A 20,064-nucleotide genomic window follows, 5' to 3' on the forward strand; every position below is an offset into this window, starting at 1 on the left:
GATTGGCACGGTAACACCTTTTGTTGTTGTCGGCTCGCACAACACCCACCGTCTTCTTCCTCTCCATTTGCTCGATTGCAGTGTACGCATGTTTCGCTCGTCATCGTTGTCAACTTCGGCTTCAATCGATACACCAGGAAGCCCCAACTTGCGCTCAACAATCTTCCTTCCTTCGTAAACATCAATTGACTGCGTAGGTAAGTCCTTCATGGTCAGAGTCGACGTCTACTACCTTTGGCTTTGTCCCTCGCAGGCAAGTATTCCTCTTTCTTCTTCTTGTTATTCTTCTTCCTCGCCATGCTTATGCCTCTCGGACACGCAAAAAATCACTTGCTCAATGCTATGGTGCTCGGACGAGTATGTCCAACCCTTCTCGCTCTTTGTCTGCTTCCTGCACCTTCCCTTCGTCTCTGTTTAAATTGTGTCTCAACTTATTCGCTTTGTTTCAATTTCCAATATATGAAATGCTTGTTTCAGTTTACTGACTGTTGAAAACCGAGCGTTGCATGTTATGAGTCAGATCGATGCAACATCCTTTTTTTTTAAATATTGTTATATTAAAAAAAGCTTTTGTAAATCTAGTTTAAAATAACTAATATGCTATTAGACAATTCATAGAAACTTGCACATAGTTGGTAACATGGATGGAGAATGTCATTGATGGTGGGAGAGCAAATGTTATACCAGTATAAAAAATCCTTTTTACAGATTAATGGGCTATTTAGCGGTGAATAATATTTACATTGATAGTATTTAGTAAATTCATAAGTCCATTAATCCATAAATCCACAAAAGCCCTAGATTTAGTAAATTCGGGATTTAGGCAAAATCGAAGGCAAAACAGGATGTAGTAAATCCATTAATAAACTCAACTTCCACTTCTTGCCCTTTGGCTGAATTTAATAAATCTAACGATAAATCTTATTAGAAGCCTTAGATGGTTTGGTCACATAAAATGTCAACCATCTGATGACACATTTAAGCGAAGAGATGTTTTAGATTTGGCTTATGTTAAGAACGGTTGAGGTGGATCTAAAAAGACTAAGGCATGTTATATTAAAAATGATGTTAAATTATTAGATATAAATGAAAATATGACACTCAATAGAATAAAATGGAGAAAAATGCTTCATGTAGCCGACCCCACTCGGTGGGACAAAGGCTTCTTGTTGTAGCTGGTGGTGATGGTAGTGATAAATCCTATTAAAAATCTCTATCAAACAGCCCCTAAAGGATTTGTTCAGCAATTGCAAGGTGCAATGATTTCCAAGTACATTTCTCCCAGCACAAAAGGATGGACACGGACAAACTTCGTAGCAATATATACAGACTTTCAAAAAAAAAAATAATAACACAAGCTGAAAATGTCCGAAGTAAGATGGAGTTCCCCCATTTGGCATTACATAAAATTTAGCATTAAAACGGTAGCACTTTCTAAGAAAGTAATTGATAGGCCAGATAACTGTAATGCCGGCATAAAAAACTCCCTAATTTTACGCATCTCAATAGGTTTTTACGCTCACTGAGAGGCAGATCAAAGTTCCATAAAGATTTCTCCCAAAAGAACAGGGTGGGTAAACCTACCCTTAAAAAAAGAAAAATGTTGCGTACCTTAGTGGCCAAGACTACGCGATTTCGCGGAATTCTCCGCTGCCTCACCCAAAGTCCAAGGTACTCCTCGCTCCTTCCTTGAGTTTCTCTCCGCTGAGGCACCGGATACCTTAATCAGCAAAACAAAACGATGCATATATAAGTGAATCAAGAAAACCAAAACAAAACTGGAATGAAGAATCTAGGACTCCATAATCCTCAATTATTACATCTCGGCGCTGTCGAAGAAGTTGATGCCGGCCTCGAAAGCCTCGTCGAGGAGGCGGTGAGAATGCGGGAGTGAGCTCTGTTCTCCAAAAGTCATGGTACCTGAAGGGCAACGCACAGCGAATTTAATGAATCTCGGCAGGGGAGAGGAATGGGATTAGGGTCGGGGGGAGCAAGAAAGAAAGAGAGAACCCAGGCAAAGCCGGGAGACTTGGAGATCGGGAGCAAGGTTGTAGAGAGGTAGAGCCATGGCTTAACAAAGCTTCTACAGAATATGATGTGAAATTCAAGTTCGCATGCCGCAATTGTAGATATATGCCTTCTTGGTGAAATAAGTGTTACTAATAATTAGAAGGAGAGGCTACGGGTGTAAACGAGCCGAACACGAGCGAGTCATGCTCAGCTCATGTTCGGCTCGTTTATATTTCGAGCAAAAACAGAAGGATACATATATAAGTGGATCAAGAAAACCAAAACAAAACTGGGATGAAGAATCTAGGACTCCTTAATCCTCAATTATTACATCTCGGCGCTGTCAAAGAAGTTGATACCGGCCTCGAAAGCCTCGTCGAGGAGGCGGTGAGAATGGGGGGGGGAGGGCTGGTCTCCCTCCAAAAGTCATGGTACCTGAAGGGCAACGCACAGCGAATTTAATGAATCTCGGCAGGGGAGAGGAATGGGATTAGGGTCGGGGGGAGCGAGAAAGAAAGAGAGAACCCAGGCAAAGCCGAGAGACTTGGAGATCGGGAGCAAGGTGGTAGAGAGGTAGAGCCATGGCTTAACAAAGCTTCTACAGAATATGTGAAATTCAAGTTCGCACGCCGGCAATTGTAGATATATGCCTTGGTGAAATAACTGTTACTAATAATTAGAAGGAGAGGCATTTACATACATGCCTCCCAATTCTTATGTATTAGAGGCATTTACATACATGGCTCCCAATTCTTATGTATTTATATATCTAACACCTAAATTATCCTTTTTATATGTATACCACCCACAACTTTGACAAAATGTCAAAAATGCCACTGCTTTCATTTTTAAAAAGTGGTTTCATACAACATGTGTGAGTCTATTTAAGTTCACCGCTACCTTTATCATATAAAGTGAATTTAAAACAATTACTCTCTTAATCGGATCATTGATGGTCGACAGTTAATGTAACCAAACCATGTAAGATTTCTGTCTCTAATTTTATCAGTCGTTGAAGCAACATCAAATACCGCTACCTTTATCATATAAAGTGAATTCAAAACAATCACTCTCTTAATCGGATCATTTGATGGACGACAGATAATGTAACCAAACCATCTAAAATTTCCGTCTCTAATTTTATCAGTCGTTGAAGCAACATCAAACATTTCACAAATACATTTGTTTATCATTTTATCTCTTAGATTCACGACAATGTTGCTAGAGAGCATCCTTTGGAGTCGATTATTCATTAAGTTCATCAATTGGCCAAGTTGATTCGCAATAGTTCTTATTACTACAACTTGTCTTTATTATTGGTTTCTCATCTGTAAAACTATCTCCTTCTTTGATGACTATTTATCCTCGAGCTGGGTATTAGAGGTAGATCCAATTAGATAGATTTGTCTCTCGTCACTAATGCCATGCTAGTTTTAATTTTTTATAGGGTTTTCTTGGGTGTTCCCCCACTATCTGTTTTCTACCCCTGAGTTGTTGTTGGTTCAGTTGAAATTTAGTTGTTTATTCTAGCCTGGGTTGTAGGTATTGAAATATGAATTTTTGAACCGGTCTCTAATGACATTTACAGCCTTTAAAGAAGTAGCACTCAAATCTCATATTGGTCCATAAATCATTCTATCACTTGGTGGAGATCCTGACACAAAATTCATCATAAAATTGTCTATCTTCTTTCTTGTGATGTTAGGACAGCCAAAACATCATTCTCATGCACACTAGCTACATTCATCAGAGTGGCTCTCTGAAATGACCACTATAATTTATTTGTGATCATTTTCGCAATTATATATAAAGCTTATATACATTAAGCCTTATTAAAATAAGAAATTATATATTTAAAGATGTCATATTAGCAAATATTTCCTAACATTTGTTTCATTTTTATAAAATAATCAAACCAAATTTAATGTATGTGTATATGTTGCATAAATTTTTTTTGACCATGCTTTAGAGTTATTACGACAGGAGCTCAAGTTGTCGGTTATCATTATTCTATTATTGGGCTTTTAAATTCATGTTTAATATTATAGTTTTAAAAAAAATTAAAAAATTGTTTGTGTGATATTTTAGTCTATTTTAAAAGTTGCAAATAATTTATCATGTCATTTTATGATATTTTTTATTTCAAGATTTGTACTTGTAAAAGGATATTTGAATGTCACCCAATAACTTGTGGAAAAACATTATTTATGTTAGTGTTAACAAAATTGATCCTTGAGAATGCATTGTGCTTTATAGTCTCATTGAGTTTGTTTAGAAAAACTCAATGTGCCATCATGTCTAGAAACATTTTCTTACGATCAATGCTTTGCATTTGGGAGCATAAAATAAGTGTCAACATGGGTTGAATCCTTTAGTGGTCATTGTAAGCCATACTATGTGTCTCACTGAGATCATGAAAATCACAATTTTCATGATAAAATTTGTTATAAGAATTTATTTCATGAATTTTGGGCATCATTTTATGTATCATTTTATCACATTCATTGATGGGCATGGTGATTTTATTGTGTCAATCCCTTGCATTGTTTGTTAACATGATTGACTATTTTCTTATTGCATTGATGACTGTGTTAATGTGTTAATGATTTATAGCACTGGCTTACATCATACTTCTAATATATTCTTCCATTTAGATTGGTAGTGAGGGTTATTGTTATTTTGATTGTAATGTTTTATCCTTCTCTATGTTGAGTAGGACCTTTTGTTGGCTCTCATATGCATGCACACTCACTATTTACTTGCTCTATATCTAATTGATTAATGGACGCCCTCACTACTCATGCATTACATGTAATTCTGAACTAAATTATTCTTATCAACCTCTAATTGTGCTTTACAAGATCTAAGAGATTTTCTAATAGAAATGTATTTTCTTATTAACATTTTGTCATTTTATTTTCGAGCAAATTTTCAATTTAATTATATTTTTTTTTCGATTGTCGTTCATATAATACAAACATTGATTTTTTATTCATATTTAAAAATATTTAGTCAACATATAGTTTTATTGTTAGTTAAAATTATTTTGAATATGAATTAAATCTTTTTTTTAACATGGTTCGAGGATGGATCAAGTTGTTTAGAAATCCTGTTAAAGAATTGTCAAATATAATTTACATTTTTAAATACTATTCATTCCTTATTCAAAGTATGTTATTCATGTTTGTTACAGCTTGTTCAAACCATGAAGAAACATTGTTTGGATGATGATCAAATCAAATTTATTCACAGAGGATCAAACACGACAACATCTGATGAGGATTTAATAAAACATGAATAATATTAGCACTCTTATTCTAACAAAGATTGATATACAATACTTAACACTATATCTAGCTCTATCTCTACATTGAAATAATTTAATCAATGAAATAAAATAAATTAATAGAAAAATGCTCATATATGTTCGAGTTATTGAAGAATAAAAATTGCAAAACTAACCAATGATCAATGTGGTTCATTCTAAGCACAAATTTTTTGAACTATTGCACTATGATGATAGCAATGGAGCAAGCAAAAGTTTGGGGGAATATAATATTATGCTTCTTATATAGTAAGATATAAGCACAACAAGAGTATTTTAGTTTTAAACAAACTTTCAAACATAAATCTTCAAGAAAATAAATAATGAGCATAATTCTCAAACTCTTGCCACTATAGGGCATATAAAATTAAATGTTTCTTTCATTTTTATCTTCTAACAAATCATATTGTATGATATAATAACTATCATATAACACAGTAGATTTGATTAAAATTTTTAAAATGTAAAATCATAACGGTCATATAGAACCTCATTACCCAAGGCAACCATTAATTATGACATTGATTTTTAATGATTTTTCATTAACTAAAATATTTAGTATCAAAATTTAAATATTATTTTAATTGATCGATGACATTAATTAGTGATATGCATTATTTGATTAAAAATTTAAAAAATTAAATAAAAAAAATTTATGTAAAGATTTTGTTAGATTATGATTATAATTTTTTTTTATTTTAAAACTTTTTTGATTAATTTTAAAATGAATTTACTCCAATTCAAATATTAAATTAAAAAAAAAAAGTGAATTATAAATAAATAAATGACAAAAAATATTATTATTAAGGTGACAAAAAAATATATTTACTCATTCAATGACAATTCATCATAGCCACTCACAATAGAAAAAAATGAGCTATACTTCACAAAAATCAAAACTCATGTGCCTTGAAGTTTGTTTTTAATATTTAAAAAATGCTTATTTTATATATATAAATTATAAATTTTAATTAAATTATTTATTTTTTCATTATAATACATATTACTAAACACTTGGTTATTCAACCCAGTGTACTGAAGACCTAATTTTTTTGTGCGGACTCCTAACGTGGCTATACGTGCCGGGGAGGCTATTTCGAAGTTATTTTTAGGATATTTCTGTGTTATTTTCAATAATCAAGAAATAATTCAGAAATAACCCAAGGTCTTTATTTTTGAGTTATTTAGAGGTTAAAAATCACGAATTATTTTCGAATTATTTCGAAATTACTGAAAATAACACAAAAATAAGCTTGAATTAAAGCTTGGCACTTACTGAAGAGAATAGAGATGAAACAGTTTTTTACTGGGTTTCTATCCGTCCCAACGCACTCTCCGTCTTCTTGTTCATTACCTTGAGATTCCTCTCTCTCCGCCTCTCTCCTCCTGCTTTAGAGTTTTGCAGTTTTCCCTCGATCTCCGGTGGTCTCTCGAGCGGGAGGCTCTCCGTCGCCGGATCTAGTTTCCTTTGCCTCATAACGGGTGGCGATCCGGGCGATCCGATCGATCCGCCATGTTCTTGGTTGATTGGTTCTACGGCATCCTAGCCTCGCTGGGGCTGTGGCAGAAGGAGGCTAAGATCCTCTTTCTTGGGCTTGATAACGCCGGGAAGACGACGCTCCTCCACATGCTCAAGGACGAGGTAAATAATTTTCTTAATTGTCTTGAGATTCGACTCGTGTCTTTTGTGCTTTCATTTTTTAGAAGAATATGTTGAAGGAATTGACCTAAATGGATCTGCTTGCTTCTGTTTTTTAGGAGATCTTTTTGGCTCATGCCTTCCTGGATCTCTCTTTCCTCTGATCGGTTTTTACATGAGAAATAAAAATAAATTCATTCTTTTTTTAATTAAAATGCTAGGCTTGGAAGTACGGCGTCTTTCACAAAGTTTTCCTTGATTTAAAGGCTAATTTCGTTTCCTTTTGCTTTACTCTGTTTTCTAAAAGTCTTGGGTTCCTTTCAGATCGAGTCGTTTTCAACCAGGTAGTAAGAAAGGCATTATTTTGGGTTTATTATGAGCGATCCATACAGAGCGTTCTGTGTTTGTTTTTTTTTCGCAAACAAAAGCACACTAGGGTAGCCTACCAAACTGATCGAATCTGTGGGGCGCTTACAGTGAAGCTGCTCACAGCTTTGCGTGTGATCAAGTGTCGGGACTTTCGCTCTCCAAGCTTTGAGATTTTCAAGGAAAGAGATTATGATGAGTATAATGAATATAAATGAATTCTCTGAAGCCTTATTTACTAGCAAAGATTATGTAATAGTCAAATTGTTAATAGTGAAGATGAATTGTATGAACAAAATTCAAAAATGCCTTGTGTGCCGCAACCTATTTCCCCCAATCTGAACCAGTTAAGCAAGATTGTCCTTAATCTGTCCCCTTCAATTGACCAGTCGAAGTTGAGGTAGCCTTCATTGAGCTTGGCTCTCATATAGGGGGGAAAGAGATGTTAAGAGCTTACTTTTACTGCTAACAAACCAAACACTTGATGGGTAGACCATCACTGTCTGGCTTATCAAAGGATGGGTGTATGAAAATTGGTGGTGATTGCATAAAATCATTTAGCAAATGCAATGTGTTTGTGGTGGAGAACCTAGCCATATGGATTTTTGCAGGGCCTTCAACACTTAGTTATCAATGTCAACGAGCTCTAAGGAGGGGCTTGATCCCCTCGATAAATAAAAGTAAAGGAGTTGGCGGTGTTCTCTATTTATATGTGGATCATTGCCTTTGGCCATCTTTAAGGCGATTGGCATGTTGGTTTCCTAATTGTTATCCGGATGTCCCCACCTCTAATTCTTGGTCATGAGAGCCTTTACTAGTGATTAGCATAACTTGGTTGGCTAAAGCCAGATAAAGTAGTTATGAGTCTTACTTAGCTCTATTTACTTATTGTTGCTTGAGAATTTGGCATTTATTGAGGCCCGATCTTAAAAATTTTGCATATGTTGATGTCCATTCTTTAAATATATTGTGCTCTCTATTTTTTTTTCCCATGATCTCTCTTTTCTCAGATTTTATTTTAGCATAAAAAATAAAAAAAAAGTCCTCTTTTTTTAATTTGAGTGGGAAGGAATGCTCCCTTAAAAATTTTACATTGATTTCAATTCTTATTTTTGTTTTGTTTTTTTTTATTTTACTTTGTTTTTATAAAACTTTGTTATGTTGGTGCTTAGTTTAAGGGCAATTTTGTCTCTTATGTTCGATTCAACTTATGTTAAGAAAGACGAAGGCAGACCTAGAAAGACTTTAAGCATATTGTATAAAAAATGATCTTAATTTATTAAAATTAAATAAAAATATGACTCTCAATAGGACGCAATGGAGAATAAAGTTTCATGCAGGCTTGTTGTTGTTAGATGCCTAAGGGCAATTTAGGCTATTATTATTACTATTATTATTATTAATATTGTGTATAAATATGCTTTTTTATGTTTAGGGTTATGGGAAGGCATGAGATTGAGTTGTGAGTCTTAGATTGAGGGTTTTGCAGAGATTTCCTTTCTCTCGAATTGTAGGAATTGGGATAGACCACCCACATCTCGAATTGAAGGTGTTTATCTTTGTATTCTTTTTTAGTTGTTTGAATTATTAAATAAAAATATTATTTTGCCTGAATTTCTGTGGAAAAGTGTGTCAAAATCAGAGCAAAATTTTGGGAAGAAACCACTGCATCGCTGTGTGCTCAGTAGATAGAAAGGGATTCAACTATGGAAAAAATCAGAATATAGATCGTCATGCCTTTGTCTTGCTGATGAGAAACACTGGATCACAACGTACGTACTAGGAAGCCAACAATGGGATCAGATAATCACAAGGATCGCGACACTTCCTCGATGATACAGCTGTGATTTGGAGCCAGAGGCATTGAGCACAAAAGTGTTGTTTAGATATTGTAGCAAGGTTTGCATGATCATGTCTGCGATATAGTCACGATTGTTGGAAGCAAAGGAAGAGGTCGTGGCTGCAGTGATTGAACCCCGCCGATACAGTCATGATTTGAGCTTATGGTCACATGCAACATGGGATTGCGCATGGAGACATCTCCTGAAAAGTTTGCAAGGGATCACAATGAAAAGAGACCCGAACCTCCAATCTTCCAGGCGAGGGGATCGCGAAGAACAAAGACCCAAAGCTCCCATCTTTCAGGATTGCTCTGATCCGTGCGATAAAGTTGCCGAAAGAGCCAATTAGGAAGCATAAGAGGGATTGTGGCATAAAATGCTTTAATTAAGCATCATATTTGTAATTCAAATAACTGGGATTCAACTAGCTGGGAAGCCTAAGACGGGATCATGGTTGCATGATTCATTTTCATGTAATCGCATCTAACGTAGAGTTGTTGTAGGCGCTACTTGGGAAGCAACAACGGGATTGACATGATCCGGGGACACTGATTTGAGGTACAATTGCTGTAAGAGCTAGCTAAGAAGTGGCGACGGGATTTCAGGGTATAACAATTTTTGCATTTAAGATCAAATTTTCTTTTGGAAGAGATGATGACAAAGAAAGTAGTTGGTTTGGAGAAGAAATTGGAGAATGAGATGAGTTAAATCAAATATGGGATGGAGGAAATGTTCTCCACCATAGAAGGATGGTTTTTATCGATAGAAAATTGATTTGAGGTTTGATTCGAGAGCTTTGAATGGATATTGAGGAAGCTTGCTAAAATGAAATCCAAGAACTTGCTGACAGTTTGGTTTGCAAACCCTATGCAAGGGTTGACCGAAGATTCATTGGCTAAATCAAAAGGAAAAAAGATCCGATTAGAGGAGCACTAGGAGGAAAGCATCAACTATCAATAACCTCAGCCCAGAGGCATTAGAGATTGTTGTTGGAGACAGTTGGGTCGAAAGATGGAGACGAGGTTATGCAAGAGGAATGGAGGGGCACGAAGAAGAAAGAAGATAAATCAGGAGGGTGTATGACTGTGATCAAATGAGGGAATTTTACCCTCGTTACGTGGGGGGAAATAGAGGAAGAGGAAGTTGTGATGGTGATGCTAGGGTCAGGAAGTTGAAAATGCTGATCTTAGAGGGGGAAGATGCACATGTGGGTGTATGAGGTGGAGCGATACTTCGTGGTGAATGGGCTAGATGGGGAGAAGAAATTCATGGCGACAGAGTTATGTTTTAAGGGGAAAGCCCTAACCTAGTTTTAGTTGGAAGCTAGATACCCTATCCTTCTGTTCGTGGAAGGAATTTAAGGATTATTTGTTGGAACATTTTCGAGTCATTCGAGAAGGAAACCTACATGAGTAATTCTACGGCTCAGGAGGGGACTGTCATGGAATATAAGGAGAAATTTGAGCTATTGTCGGGATGGTTGTGGAAGATTACTGAAGCAAGATTGGAGGGGAATTTCATGAAGGGCCTAAAGCCCAATATATGGGCATCACTCTGGCTATTGAGATCGCAGAGCAGCATAGATGGAGCGTCACATTGAACTGCTGCAAACACGACAATACCAAAAGCTTAAATAGTGAAAGTCCAGAGGGAGGCTACACGGGACATGAATAATAGACCACGATCAGGAGCGACACTCAAGCGTCTAACAGACAAAATCTAGAGAAGCAAGCCAAGTGGTTATATTTTCAATGTGATGAGAAGTTTACCCCAATACACCGTTGTAAGGATCGAAAGTTCAAGTTCTCATAGTGCATGACGAAAAGACAGAGGATGAAGAAATAGAGATTGTTGTGGTAGAAAAGGAAGACTTTCATTTTTTCCCACCTTGAGGACAATGTATCTTTTGGGGGAAGTATTGTTACGTTGGTGCCTAGCCTAAGGGTAATTTTGTCTTTTGTATGCTTAAGGGCAATTTAGTCTTTTTTATTACTATTGTGGGGTATGAATAAGTTTATTATGTTTAGGGTTTAGGGGATGCATGAGATTGAGTTGTGAGTCTTAGGTTTAAAGTTTAGGAGAGATTTTCTACCTCTCAAATTGTAGGAATTGGGAGTGCCTACGTTGCCTACTTCTCGAATTGTAGGTGTTTATGTTTGTATTCTTATTGAGTTGTTTGGATTATTGAAGGAAATTTTATTCTACCCTAATTTATGTGGAAAAGCATGCTGAATTTGACATCGGATCGTATCAAAGCCTTGGTTCCTTTAAGATTGCCCTTTTTAAGGATTAAGAAAAGCATTATCTTGGGGTTGTTATGCGTGATCCAAACAGAATATTCCGTGCTCATTTGTTCTTGCACACAATAAGTTGATTTAGGTGACCATGATGTCATTAGAGGGTTTATTCGTAGCCTGTCAAATCAATTGAATTTTTTGCAGGCTTTAGATGAACTTCCACGCAGCCCTTGCGGGTGATCTAGTGTCAGGGGTCTTTGGCTCCCCAGGCTTTGAGATTTTCAAGGGCAGAGGGTATAATAAATATAATGAATATAAATGAAAGCTTGGAAGCCCTATTTATAAATTACTAGTAAAGAAATTTCTATAATAGACAATTTTTTAGCAATAATGATGAATTCTATGCATGTAATGCAGGCCATCCCATCATCAAACTTTATGCCTTGTATGCCACAATTTATTTCCCTTAATCTAAACTAACACTTCACATTATGGCACTAACAAACACTAAGAAGGAGCGTGACCCCCCCAATAAATGAAAGGAAAGGAGGTGGTGGCTCTCTCTATTTTTATGTGTATCATTGCCATAGACCATCTTTAAGGAGATCGGTATGTTGTCATCCTAACTGCTATTTCATTGTCCTAACTTCTAGCTGTAGGCCATGGGAGCCCTAGCCAGTGATTAACACAACTTTATTTGCTAAAGCCAAACAAGCTCGGTGTGACTTTTGTTTAGCTCTTTTTATTTATTACTGCACTATCCTAATGCTTTAGATATGCGTTGCTAAAGAACTTTGCATTTATTAAGGTCTAATCTTACGTCAAGATTTATGTTTATTTTGACGATCTCTCATAAGCCCAATACTCGGCCCTCAATTTTTTTTACTTTGAGAAGGTGAAAAGATATCATCATTTGAATTTTTATGGGAGATTTTTTTTATTTTTTTTCTCTCATGGAGTCTTTATGGAGTTGATGATACTATGTTTTCATGGGGAGACTTTCAGAGTCTATAGCTATGACATATCTTGTATTTTCTGAGCTTCAATAAAAGCTTAATGTTGGTCAAAACCTTTTCTAGTTAATAGTCCTCTTAGGGTTGAGTTTAGGGGCAAGTCTCCACTTTGAATGAGATGCAATGTATATCTTTTTATCTTCTTGAATTTTCATTTGTGACAGTTTTGTTGGCTAGCATTGTAAGCACCCATAAGATGCCACTTTTAGCTGATTCTTCTCATGTGGATAGCGTCGATAGAAGATGAATGGTGACACTATGGAGTAAAAAAAGTTTGCTTGAAGTGTACTCTGCTTTGTTAAACCTTTCTTGGCTTATGTTTATTTGTCGAAAACACAGAGGGAAATGCCTTTCTAGTTTGTCTCGTATTTAAGTTACCTTTTTTCCTTTTTAACTGTAAAGGTTACCTCTAATGGATTTTTTCTAATCTTGCTTGGATGCAGAGGTTGGTGCAGCATCAGCCGACCCAATACCCGACTTCGGAGGAACTGAGCATTGGAAAGATTAAGTTCAAGGCATTTGACCTTGGTGGGCACCAGATTGCTCGGCGGGTTTGGAAGGATTACTATGCAAAGGTTTGATTTTTTCTTCCTGATCAAGGCTTGTTTCCCCTTCACAGTTTTACTTTTTAGATTGCCTTTTTAGTCTATAAAATAACTATATACTCTAAGATACTAGGAGTTGAAAATCATTTTCTTTTTTTTACTTTTATTAAATTGAGTTCTGTTTTCCTGTTTTGTGAAAGTCTCAAGTATTTGGATACCTGGCTTTGAGTTGTTAACGTCTGATGCTAATGATTGAAGACTATCAGGTGCTATAAATGCAACGCGCTTTGGAAGTTACAGAAGAAAATCTCTGTAATTGCTTTCTCGTGAAAATTATGTAAATTCGCTGAAAAATCAATTGTCATGGCTTTTTTCATATAGAGATAAGTGAACCTAGTTTCGACCAGAAGCTTTTCTTATTGGCAGTTTTATTAGATTTTTATTTGAGGTTTACATTTTGCTTTATGAAATATTTAGTTACAATATTAGCAATTGCAATCTTCTACTTTTGAAGCAATATAAAATTTCATGTCAAGCTTGCATGGATCATCCTTCTTTCATGCAGGAAATCTGGCGGGGTCACATCTACGTCTGTTTTATGTGACAAGAGAAGTCAGAATGTGTGCTTATGAGATCCTTCATAAAAATTAGCAGAAATTTAATTGTTCGGGTTATTATGATTGAAGAGAGTAGGGTTGTTGCTCTTAGGTGCATTATACTTCGGTATTTTTGCCTCTCAGACATGGAGTGACAAACATTCAGGAGTCAAAGGAACTTCGGAGGGAGTTTTATTTAAATTATAAACCAAGAATTTAGGACTAGGAATTTGTTTTACATGGCCCTTGTTTGTCCCTACTTAGTTTTTGTGCTGGAAGCAAACTTTTGAACAATTAATATATTTTTGTCCCTTCCTTTTGTTTTGTTTTGTTTTTTTTTTTTTTTGTTGAATTCACAGATTTTATCATGCAGTAACAGTGGCTTTAGCCGATCAATATGATGAGAGTAGGCTTGTTGTTCTTAGGTGCGTTATACTTAGGTATTTTTGCCTCACGGACATGGAGTGACAACATATAGGAGTCAAAGGGACTTCGGAGGGAGTTTTATTTAAATTGTCAACCAGAATTTAGTACTACTTGGAGTTTGTTTAACATGGCCCTTGTTGTCTCTACTTGGTCCTTGCACTAGAAGCAAACTTTTGAACAATTAAATTTTTTTTTTTCTTTCCTTTGTTTTTTTTATTTGAATTCACAGCTTTTATCAGGTGGTAAGAGTCGCTTTAGCTGATCAGTGTGGCCTCTATGTAGCGCTTAATCTAAAAATGGTTGAACTCTTTGCACAAAATGGCTGATTTATTTTGCTAGTTTGGGCTTGCAGATCTAGCTGTCCAATATAGATAAGATTTGAATTAATTACGCATGACATTTGATCGATTTGGTCTTCTTGGACTGTTCCTAATAAAATGGCCATTTTATTTGGATAAAACTTAGACATAGTACCCAAGGCACTTCATTGACTTCGAAGGCTGGTTAAATTATAAATTAAAGGTTGGTTAGCATATAAAAATGGTCCTTCAAATTAGGTGAATTACCATTTGGGGGTACTATCAGTTTGATTTGTTGAAAACTGAAAAGAAAACGTTTCTCAAGAAAAAGAAACTAAGCTTATGAGATCCTCCTTAAAAATTAGCAGAAATGTTATTTGTTTGGTTTAGTATGATTGACGAGAGTAGGTTTGTTTTTCTTAGGTGGGTTGCACTTCGGTATTTTTGCCTAACAGACATGGAGTGACAACATAGAGGAGTCAAAGGGACTTCAGAAGGAGTTTTATTTAAATTATCAACCAAAAATTTAGGACTACTTGGAGTTTGTTTTACATGGCCCTTGTTTGTCCCTACTTGGTCCTTGCACTTGAACCAACTTTTGAACAATTAATTTTTTTTTCCTTCCTTATTTTTTCTCCTTTCTTTTTCTTTTTTTTTTCTTGAATTCACAGATTTTATCATGCAGGAACAGTTGTTTTAGCTGATCAGCATGGCCTCTTACGAAACGCCTAATCTAAAAATGGTTGAATTCTCTGCACAAGATGGCTGATTTATTTCCCTAGTTTGGGCTTGCAGAACTAGCTGTCCAATATAGATATGATTTGAATTAATTACACAAGACATTTGATCAATTTGGTCATCTAACTTAAATATGGTACCCAAGACACTTCATAGATTTCGAAGGTTGGTTAGGTTACAAATTGAAGGTTGGTTAGCGTATAAAAATGGTCGTTCAAATTAGGTGAATTAACATTTGGGGGTACTATCAGTTTGATCAGTTGATTATCAACACAAGGTTGATGGACCCGGATGTTTATATTTTTGGAAGATTTACATAAAGACCTCTCAATTCTTATGCATTTACATTTCTAACAACTATACTTCAGTTTTTTACATACATACCACCTTATATATGTATGAAAAGGTGTATTTTACTTTTTAAAAGTTAAAATGATGGTATGCTTGATGTGATATGAAAGATTTTGGCGGGTATAAATGCAAACATTAAAGCTTAGGTGTTAGATATGTAAATGCATAGGAATTGGGTGGTTTGTATGTAAATAGCGCTAATTTTTTTTCAAACAATGTCTGACAATACTGTTTTGAAATTAGACAATAAACCTGGATCAATGATATGTATGACCATCGGAAATTGGAAGAGACTACGAATGATTGGATTGAAATCAAACAATGATTATGGTTGACTCTATGAAAGGTTGAGGGCAGGAGTTCTAAAACTGACCTGCTTGAAACCATTTGATCAATTTGGTCAATCCAATGAAGTGGTTTGGGAAAATTCTCTAAAAATCTGCAACTTTTTAAAAGTACATTGGGTTCGACTTTGTAGGTACTGGATATGTTTTAAAATGATTTGACTTGGTTTGTATCAATTGAAAGCTTATAGTTTGGCAGGATCCTCCTTTTTACATAGCTAATAAGCCTAAAACTCAATAATAAATTGATCCGCTATCAAGGATAAGATTATGTCTTCAGGCAGCTTGAACTTTTTTTTGATTCAGTAATATACTTAAAATTTATGATTGCATTTAGATGAACTATGTTGCAGATTTAGAGAAAATATTTATTACTAATTATGGAAGTATCTGCCCTCCTGGAAAACAATCGAGGGGTTTAACATACTGTAGTGTTTGATTCCTAATTTTCTACAACAGTATTCAATTGGAATTGATTTCTCTGGTCATGTATTGGGAGATCCGTTCCTTGAAGTTCGCTGGTCTTCCTTGAAAGTTTCAATTTGATTGCTTTTTCTTATCAATTCCTGGCAATTCTCATATTTCAAGTTCATATTTTTTTTGAAGGAAAGGTTTCTACGTTGCCTTGTCTGTTTTTCTTTTTGTGTATGTGTATGTATTTAAATTGTTTTTGTTTTGTTTTTATGTCCATATTTATTATCATCGTTGCAATGTTCAGAATTTTTGCCTATTCCAAGACTTCAAAATTTGTGTAAGTTGACTTGATCAGGTCATAACAATATCACTTTATTCAAAATATCATTTTAGGTTTAAATAATATTTTGCCAAGGCGGAATTCACATAATTTGGATTGAAAAAATTTACGTTATTAGTTCATTTGTTTTAATTTTAGATTATTGTAAACTGATTGTCTATATTTTGTTAGGATTCCTACTTGGAAACTTGTTACTGTTTTACTGCAGTAATTTCGTTCGATTATATTCTGCTTGCATCTTTATTGCTGTTTTCCATGGGCTTTAGTAGCACATGCATGCGATCAATTTTTAGAAGGGAAACTTGAGTTTGGGCCTCTTTTGATGCTGCAATTTTCGGAAAATGTTTAGCCATACAAGGGTGTACATTATTACTCTCATGTACATGTGTGGGCGCGCACATGTGTTTGTTTGTGTATATTTTTGTGAGCATGTCTATGCAAGTGTGCCAAGTGGTGGAACCAAGGGTGGCTGGAGGAGATAGTTGTCAGTTGTCAGTGTGCCACTCCTAGATTTTTTACTAAACTCTTTAGTATCATATAATGCACTAAAAATTTTACCCCCATAATTTTAAATACTTAATACTAATTTAATATGTTTAAATTAATAATAATATTTATAATAGTTCTAATTTTTTTTTAAGGAGATGTAGATTTTAAACTTAATCTTCATAGCCTATTAATATTTGATTTCATACCCATCTCCTTAAATTTTGGTTTCGTCACTAAGTTTGCTAATGCATAAAGATATTTATGTATGCCTATCAGCATCTATGGAATGTGTTCTCACTATAAGATTATTGTTTGCAACCGATCTTACAATTGTCCTTCGAGTCAATTGGTTGAGTGAGAAACATGAATTTAGACCTCACCTAACCCATGGTTATTCATAGGGATGGTGGTTGCAATACCCTAGAATTAATTTCTCGTCTTCATTTCTATCTCTTCTCTTGTTTCTCATCCTTAACCATCATCTTTGCCTCTCTTTTCTCTTGCAAATGGCGTCCGATATTGTAATTGACCACCAAAGATTGAGATTACCAGCCAAAACCTCCCAATTGACAACTTTTCATACTGACCTGAGGCCGCACTATCTCCTCGCTTGGGCAATGCTGTCTCCTGCCTCACGACCTGTGATGCTTCATATCAGAGGCAGTAATTTTCTTTCCTTTAGTACTCGTTGAGGTCATCTCTAGCATATCTGAGATCAAGTTAATGATAGCGGTCATTTTTTGTTCAAAAAATGGAATTAGTCTTAAAAGTCTCTTATGTGGCCGGAGTGAAGGTCGTAAAATGACTATTTTTTCGTTTCATTTGTATGAATGAAATGTGACAATATATGGTCACATGATCATTCATTTATGTGGAAATGCATGAATGTTTTTGATAATGTGGACCATGTTTGACTGCGAGCATGTGGTAATTAGCAATATTGAAAACATGCAATTATGATTACTTCCTGAAATTCAGCCTTCCTTTTCTTTTTGTTTTTCCTGTATTGTATTGATGCCTTTTTTTGCTTTGTAATCTAATTATTAACTTTCACAATGCTTTTAAATCTAGGGTTAGTTTAGGAATCCAATATAAGAGATATCATGCTTTAAACTAGATCTGTGTTGAATTTTCCTCCTCCTGTATTTTAGGAAGATTTAATACGTCCCAATCAATTCTTATGTAATATCTAACACCAAAACTTCAATTTTTACATACTTGTCATCTTACATGAAAAGGTTTATTTCACTTTCAAAAAGTTAAAATGATGGTTTTTTTATGTGATAAGAAAATTTTTGGTGGTATAAATGTAAACAAAATAAAGTTTGTTTTAGATACATCAATACATATGAATTGGGTGGTATTTATGTAAATGCTCCTTTATTTTAACGTTCTTATTGTTTACATGGTTGGGCGGAAACATTTTCTTGTCTGCAACAGTTTAAACTTCTGCTGAAAAAAGACGTTCTTTTGACCATTTGAAACTTCTGAAAAAAAGTCAATTCTTTTCCAAGAAAGAGCTTCAATTATTTCTATGAGGGAAATCCCCATACTTATCCCACAATTCCTATGTATTTACATATCTAACACACAAAGTTTGATATTTACATTTATAACATTTTTGTGTCATAAACAGGCATAAAAATGTGAATTTCACTTCTAAAAGGACTGATGATTTGTTTTGATGTGATGTTAAAAACTTCAGTGTTTTTCATGTCATTATGAATGTTTAGGTGTTAGATATGTAAATATATGAGAATTGTGTGGTATGTATGTAAATGCCCCTTCCATCTAATACATTTTTGCCTATTTTGGCTGTCCCAGGTGGATGCCGTGGTGTATCTGGTAGACGCCTTTGACAAGGAACGGTTCGCTGAGTCTAAGAAGGAGCTCGATGCCTTGCTTTCGGACGACGGCTTAGCCAACGTCCCGTTCCTTGTCCTCGGTAACAAAATTGACATACCGTACGCGGCATCCGAAGAGGAGCTCCGCTACCACCTCGGCCTCACCAACTTCACTACCGGCAAGGGCAAGGTCAACCTCGCCGACTCTAACGTCCGGCCGCTCGAGGTCTTCATGTGCAGCATCGTCCGAAAGATGGGTTATGGAGATGGATTCAAATGGCTCTCGCAGTATATCAAGTGAACCATCAGGCAAAATCTTATACTGCTGCTGCAATTATCTTTTGTTTCGGTTTGATGATGATGGCATGAAACTATGTTTTGGTGCTTTATTTATAATAATGCAAATGTTTTCCATATTTAACAGGATTGGGATTATGAAGACTTTGTAAAGTAGAATGCAATGTTAGAATTATTCTTTCTTTCCTGACTTTTTTCCCTATGGTTTTGTGATGCTGTGATTTGATCTATCTTTGATCTTTTTCATGTTCTAGAGCGTGGTTATTGTCTTATTCATCTTTGATAATTTAGTATTTATACATTTAACATTCATTTGTATACCTACCCTTTCAATATTTATAAGGGATTTTTACATAAATACCACACAATTCTTATGTATTTACATATCTAACACCCAAAATTTGATATTTACTCTTGTAGTCTCATAACACCTTGGTGTCATAGAATTTATGCATGAAAAGATGTATTTCACTTTTAAAAATGTGGTGTTGGTGATATTTTTTGATGTGATGTTAAAGATATGCGCGCTATGCATGTAAATATGAATGTTTAGGGGTTTGATATGTAAATACATTAGAATTGAGTGGTATGTATGTATATGCCCCCTATTTATTTTAGGTTATTTTGAACAGTCATTTGTATGTACCCTTTCAATCTTTATGTGGTAAATCTACATAATTTCCACACAATTTACATGTATTTACATGTCTAATGCCCAAAGTTTGATATTTACACTTATAACATTCTGGTGCCATAAATTTATGCATGAAAAAAATGTATCACTTAAAATTAACTTAAAAAAAGATATTAATAGTGATATTATTTTTTCTATTTAAAAAAAATAGTATTTTTTTTATTTAAAAAATGTGCAACGATTATTTATTCTGCAAAATGCATATCATAAGCTATTTAGTATGTTTTGCTCTGCACATAGTTGATAACACAACAAA

The 20,064-nt window shown here is 34.9% G+C and overlaps 2 protein-coding genes across 26 annotated transcripts in view; one reads left to right on the top strand and one right to left on the bottom strand.

Annotated features, from left to right (window-relative positions):
• Positions 1–2,646, bottom strand: part of LOC110021618 (protein tas-like) — a 34,594-nt gene extending 31,948 nt beyond the window's left edge. For 18 of the 25 annotated variants that reach the window (XM_020720282.1, XM_020720325.1, XM_020720231.1 and 15 more), the window contains exons 1-3: positions 2,011–2,170; positions 1,821–1,920; positions 1,612–1,720 (exon numbers count right to left, since the gene is read on the bottom strand). In XM_020720282.1, coding sequence (XP_020575941.1) covers positions 1,612–1,720; positions 1,821–1,920; positions 2,011–2,068 — 267 coding nt within the window. In that variant the 5' untranslated portion in view covers positions 2,069–2,170. Of the gene's footprint in view, positions 1–1,611; positions 1,721–1,820; positions 1,921–2,010; positions 2,171–2,341; positions 2,411–2,445 lie in introns of those variants that run through there. The other 7 variants (XM_020720206.1, XM_020720197.1, XM_020720190.1 and 4 more) reach the window with 6 other exon arrangements.
• Positions 2,647–6,631: 3,985 nt separating this feature from the next.
• Positions 6,632–19,301, top strand: LOC110036962 (GTP-binding protein SAR1A). The gene is made up of 3 exons (XM_020741529.1): positions 6,632–6,977; positions 12,875–13,006; positions 18,798–19,301. The coding sequence occupies exons 1-3, from the start codon at positions 6,849–6,851 to the stop codon at positions 19,116–19,118; spliced, it is 582 nt and encodes a 193-aa protein (XP_020597188.1). The 5' UTR covers positions 6,632–6,848; the 3' UTR covers positions 19,119–19,301.
• Positions 19,302–20,064: the final 763 nt, after the last annotated feature.

Source organism: Phalaenopsis equestris, unplaced genomic scaffold, assembly GCF_001263595.1.
Source record: "Phalaenopsis equestris unplaced genomic scaffold, ASM126359v1 Scaffold000002, whole genome shotgun sequence".
Taxonomy (NCBI): Eukaryota; Viridiplantae; Streptophyta; class Magnoliopsida; order Asparagales; family Orchidaceae; genus Phalaenopsis; species Phalaenopsis equestris.

Coding starts and splice junctions, on each gene's coding strand:
- LOC110036962 (XM_020741529.1), top strand. CDS start 6,849: ATGTTCTTGGTTGATTGGTTCTACGGCATCCTAGCCTCGCTGGGGCTG. Junction 6,978..12,874: donor TCCACATGCTCAAGGACGAG/GTAAATAATTTT, acceptor GCTTGGATGCAG/AGGTTGGTGCAGCATCAGCC. Junction 13,007..18,797: donor GGAAGGATTACTATGCAAAG/GTTTGATTTTTT, acceptor TGGCTGTCCCAG/GTGGATGCCGTGGTGTATCT.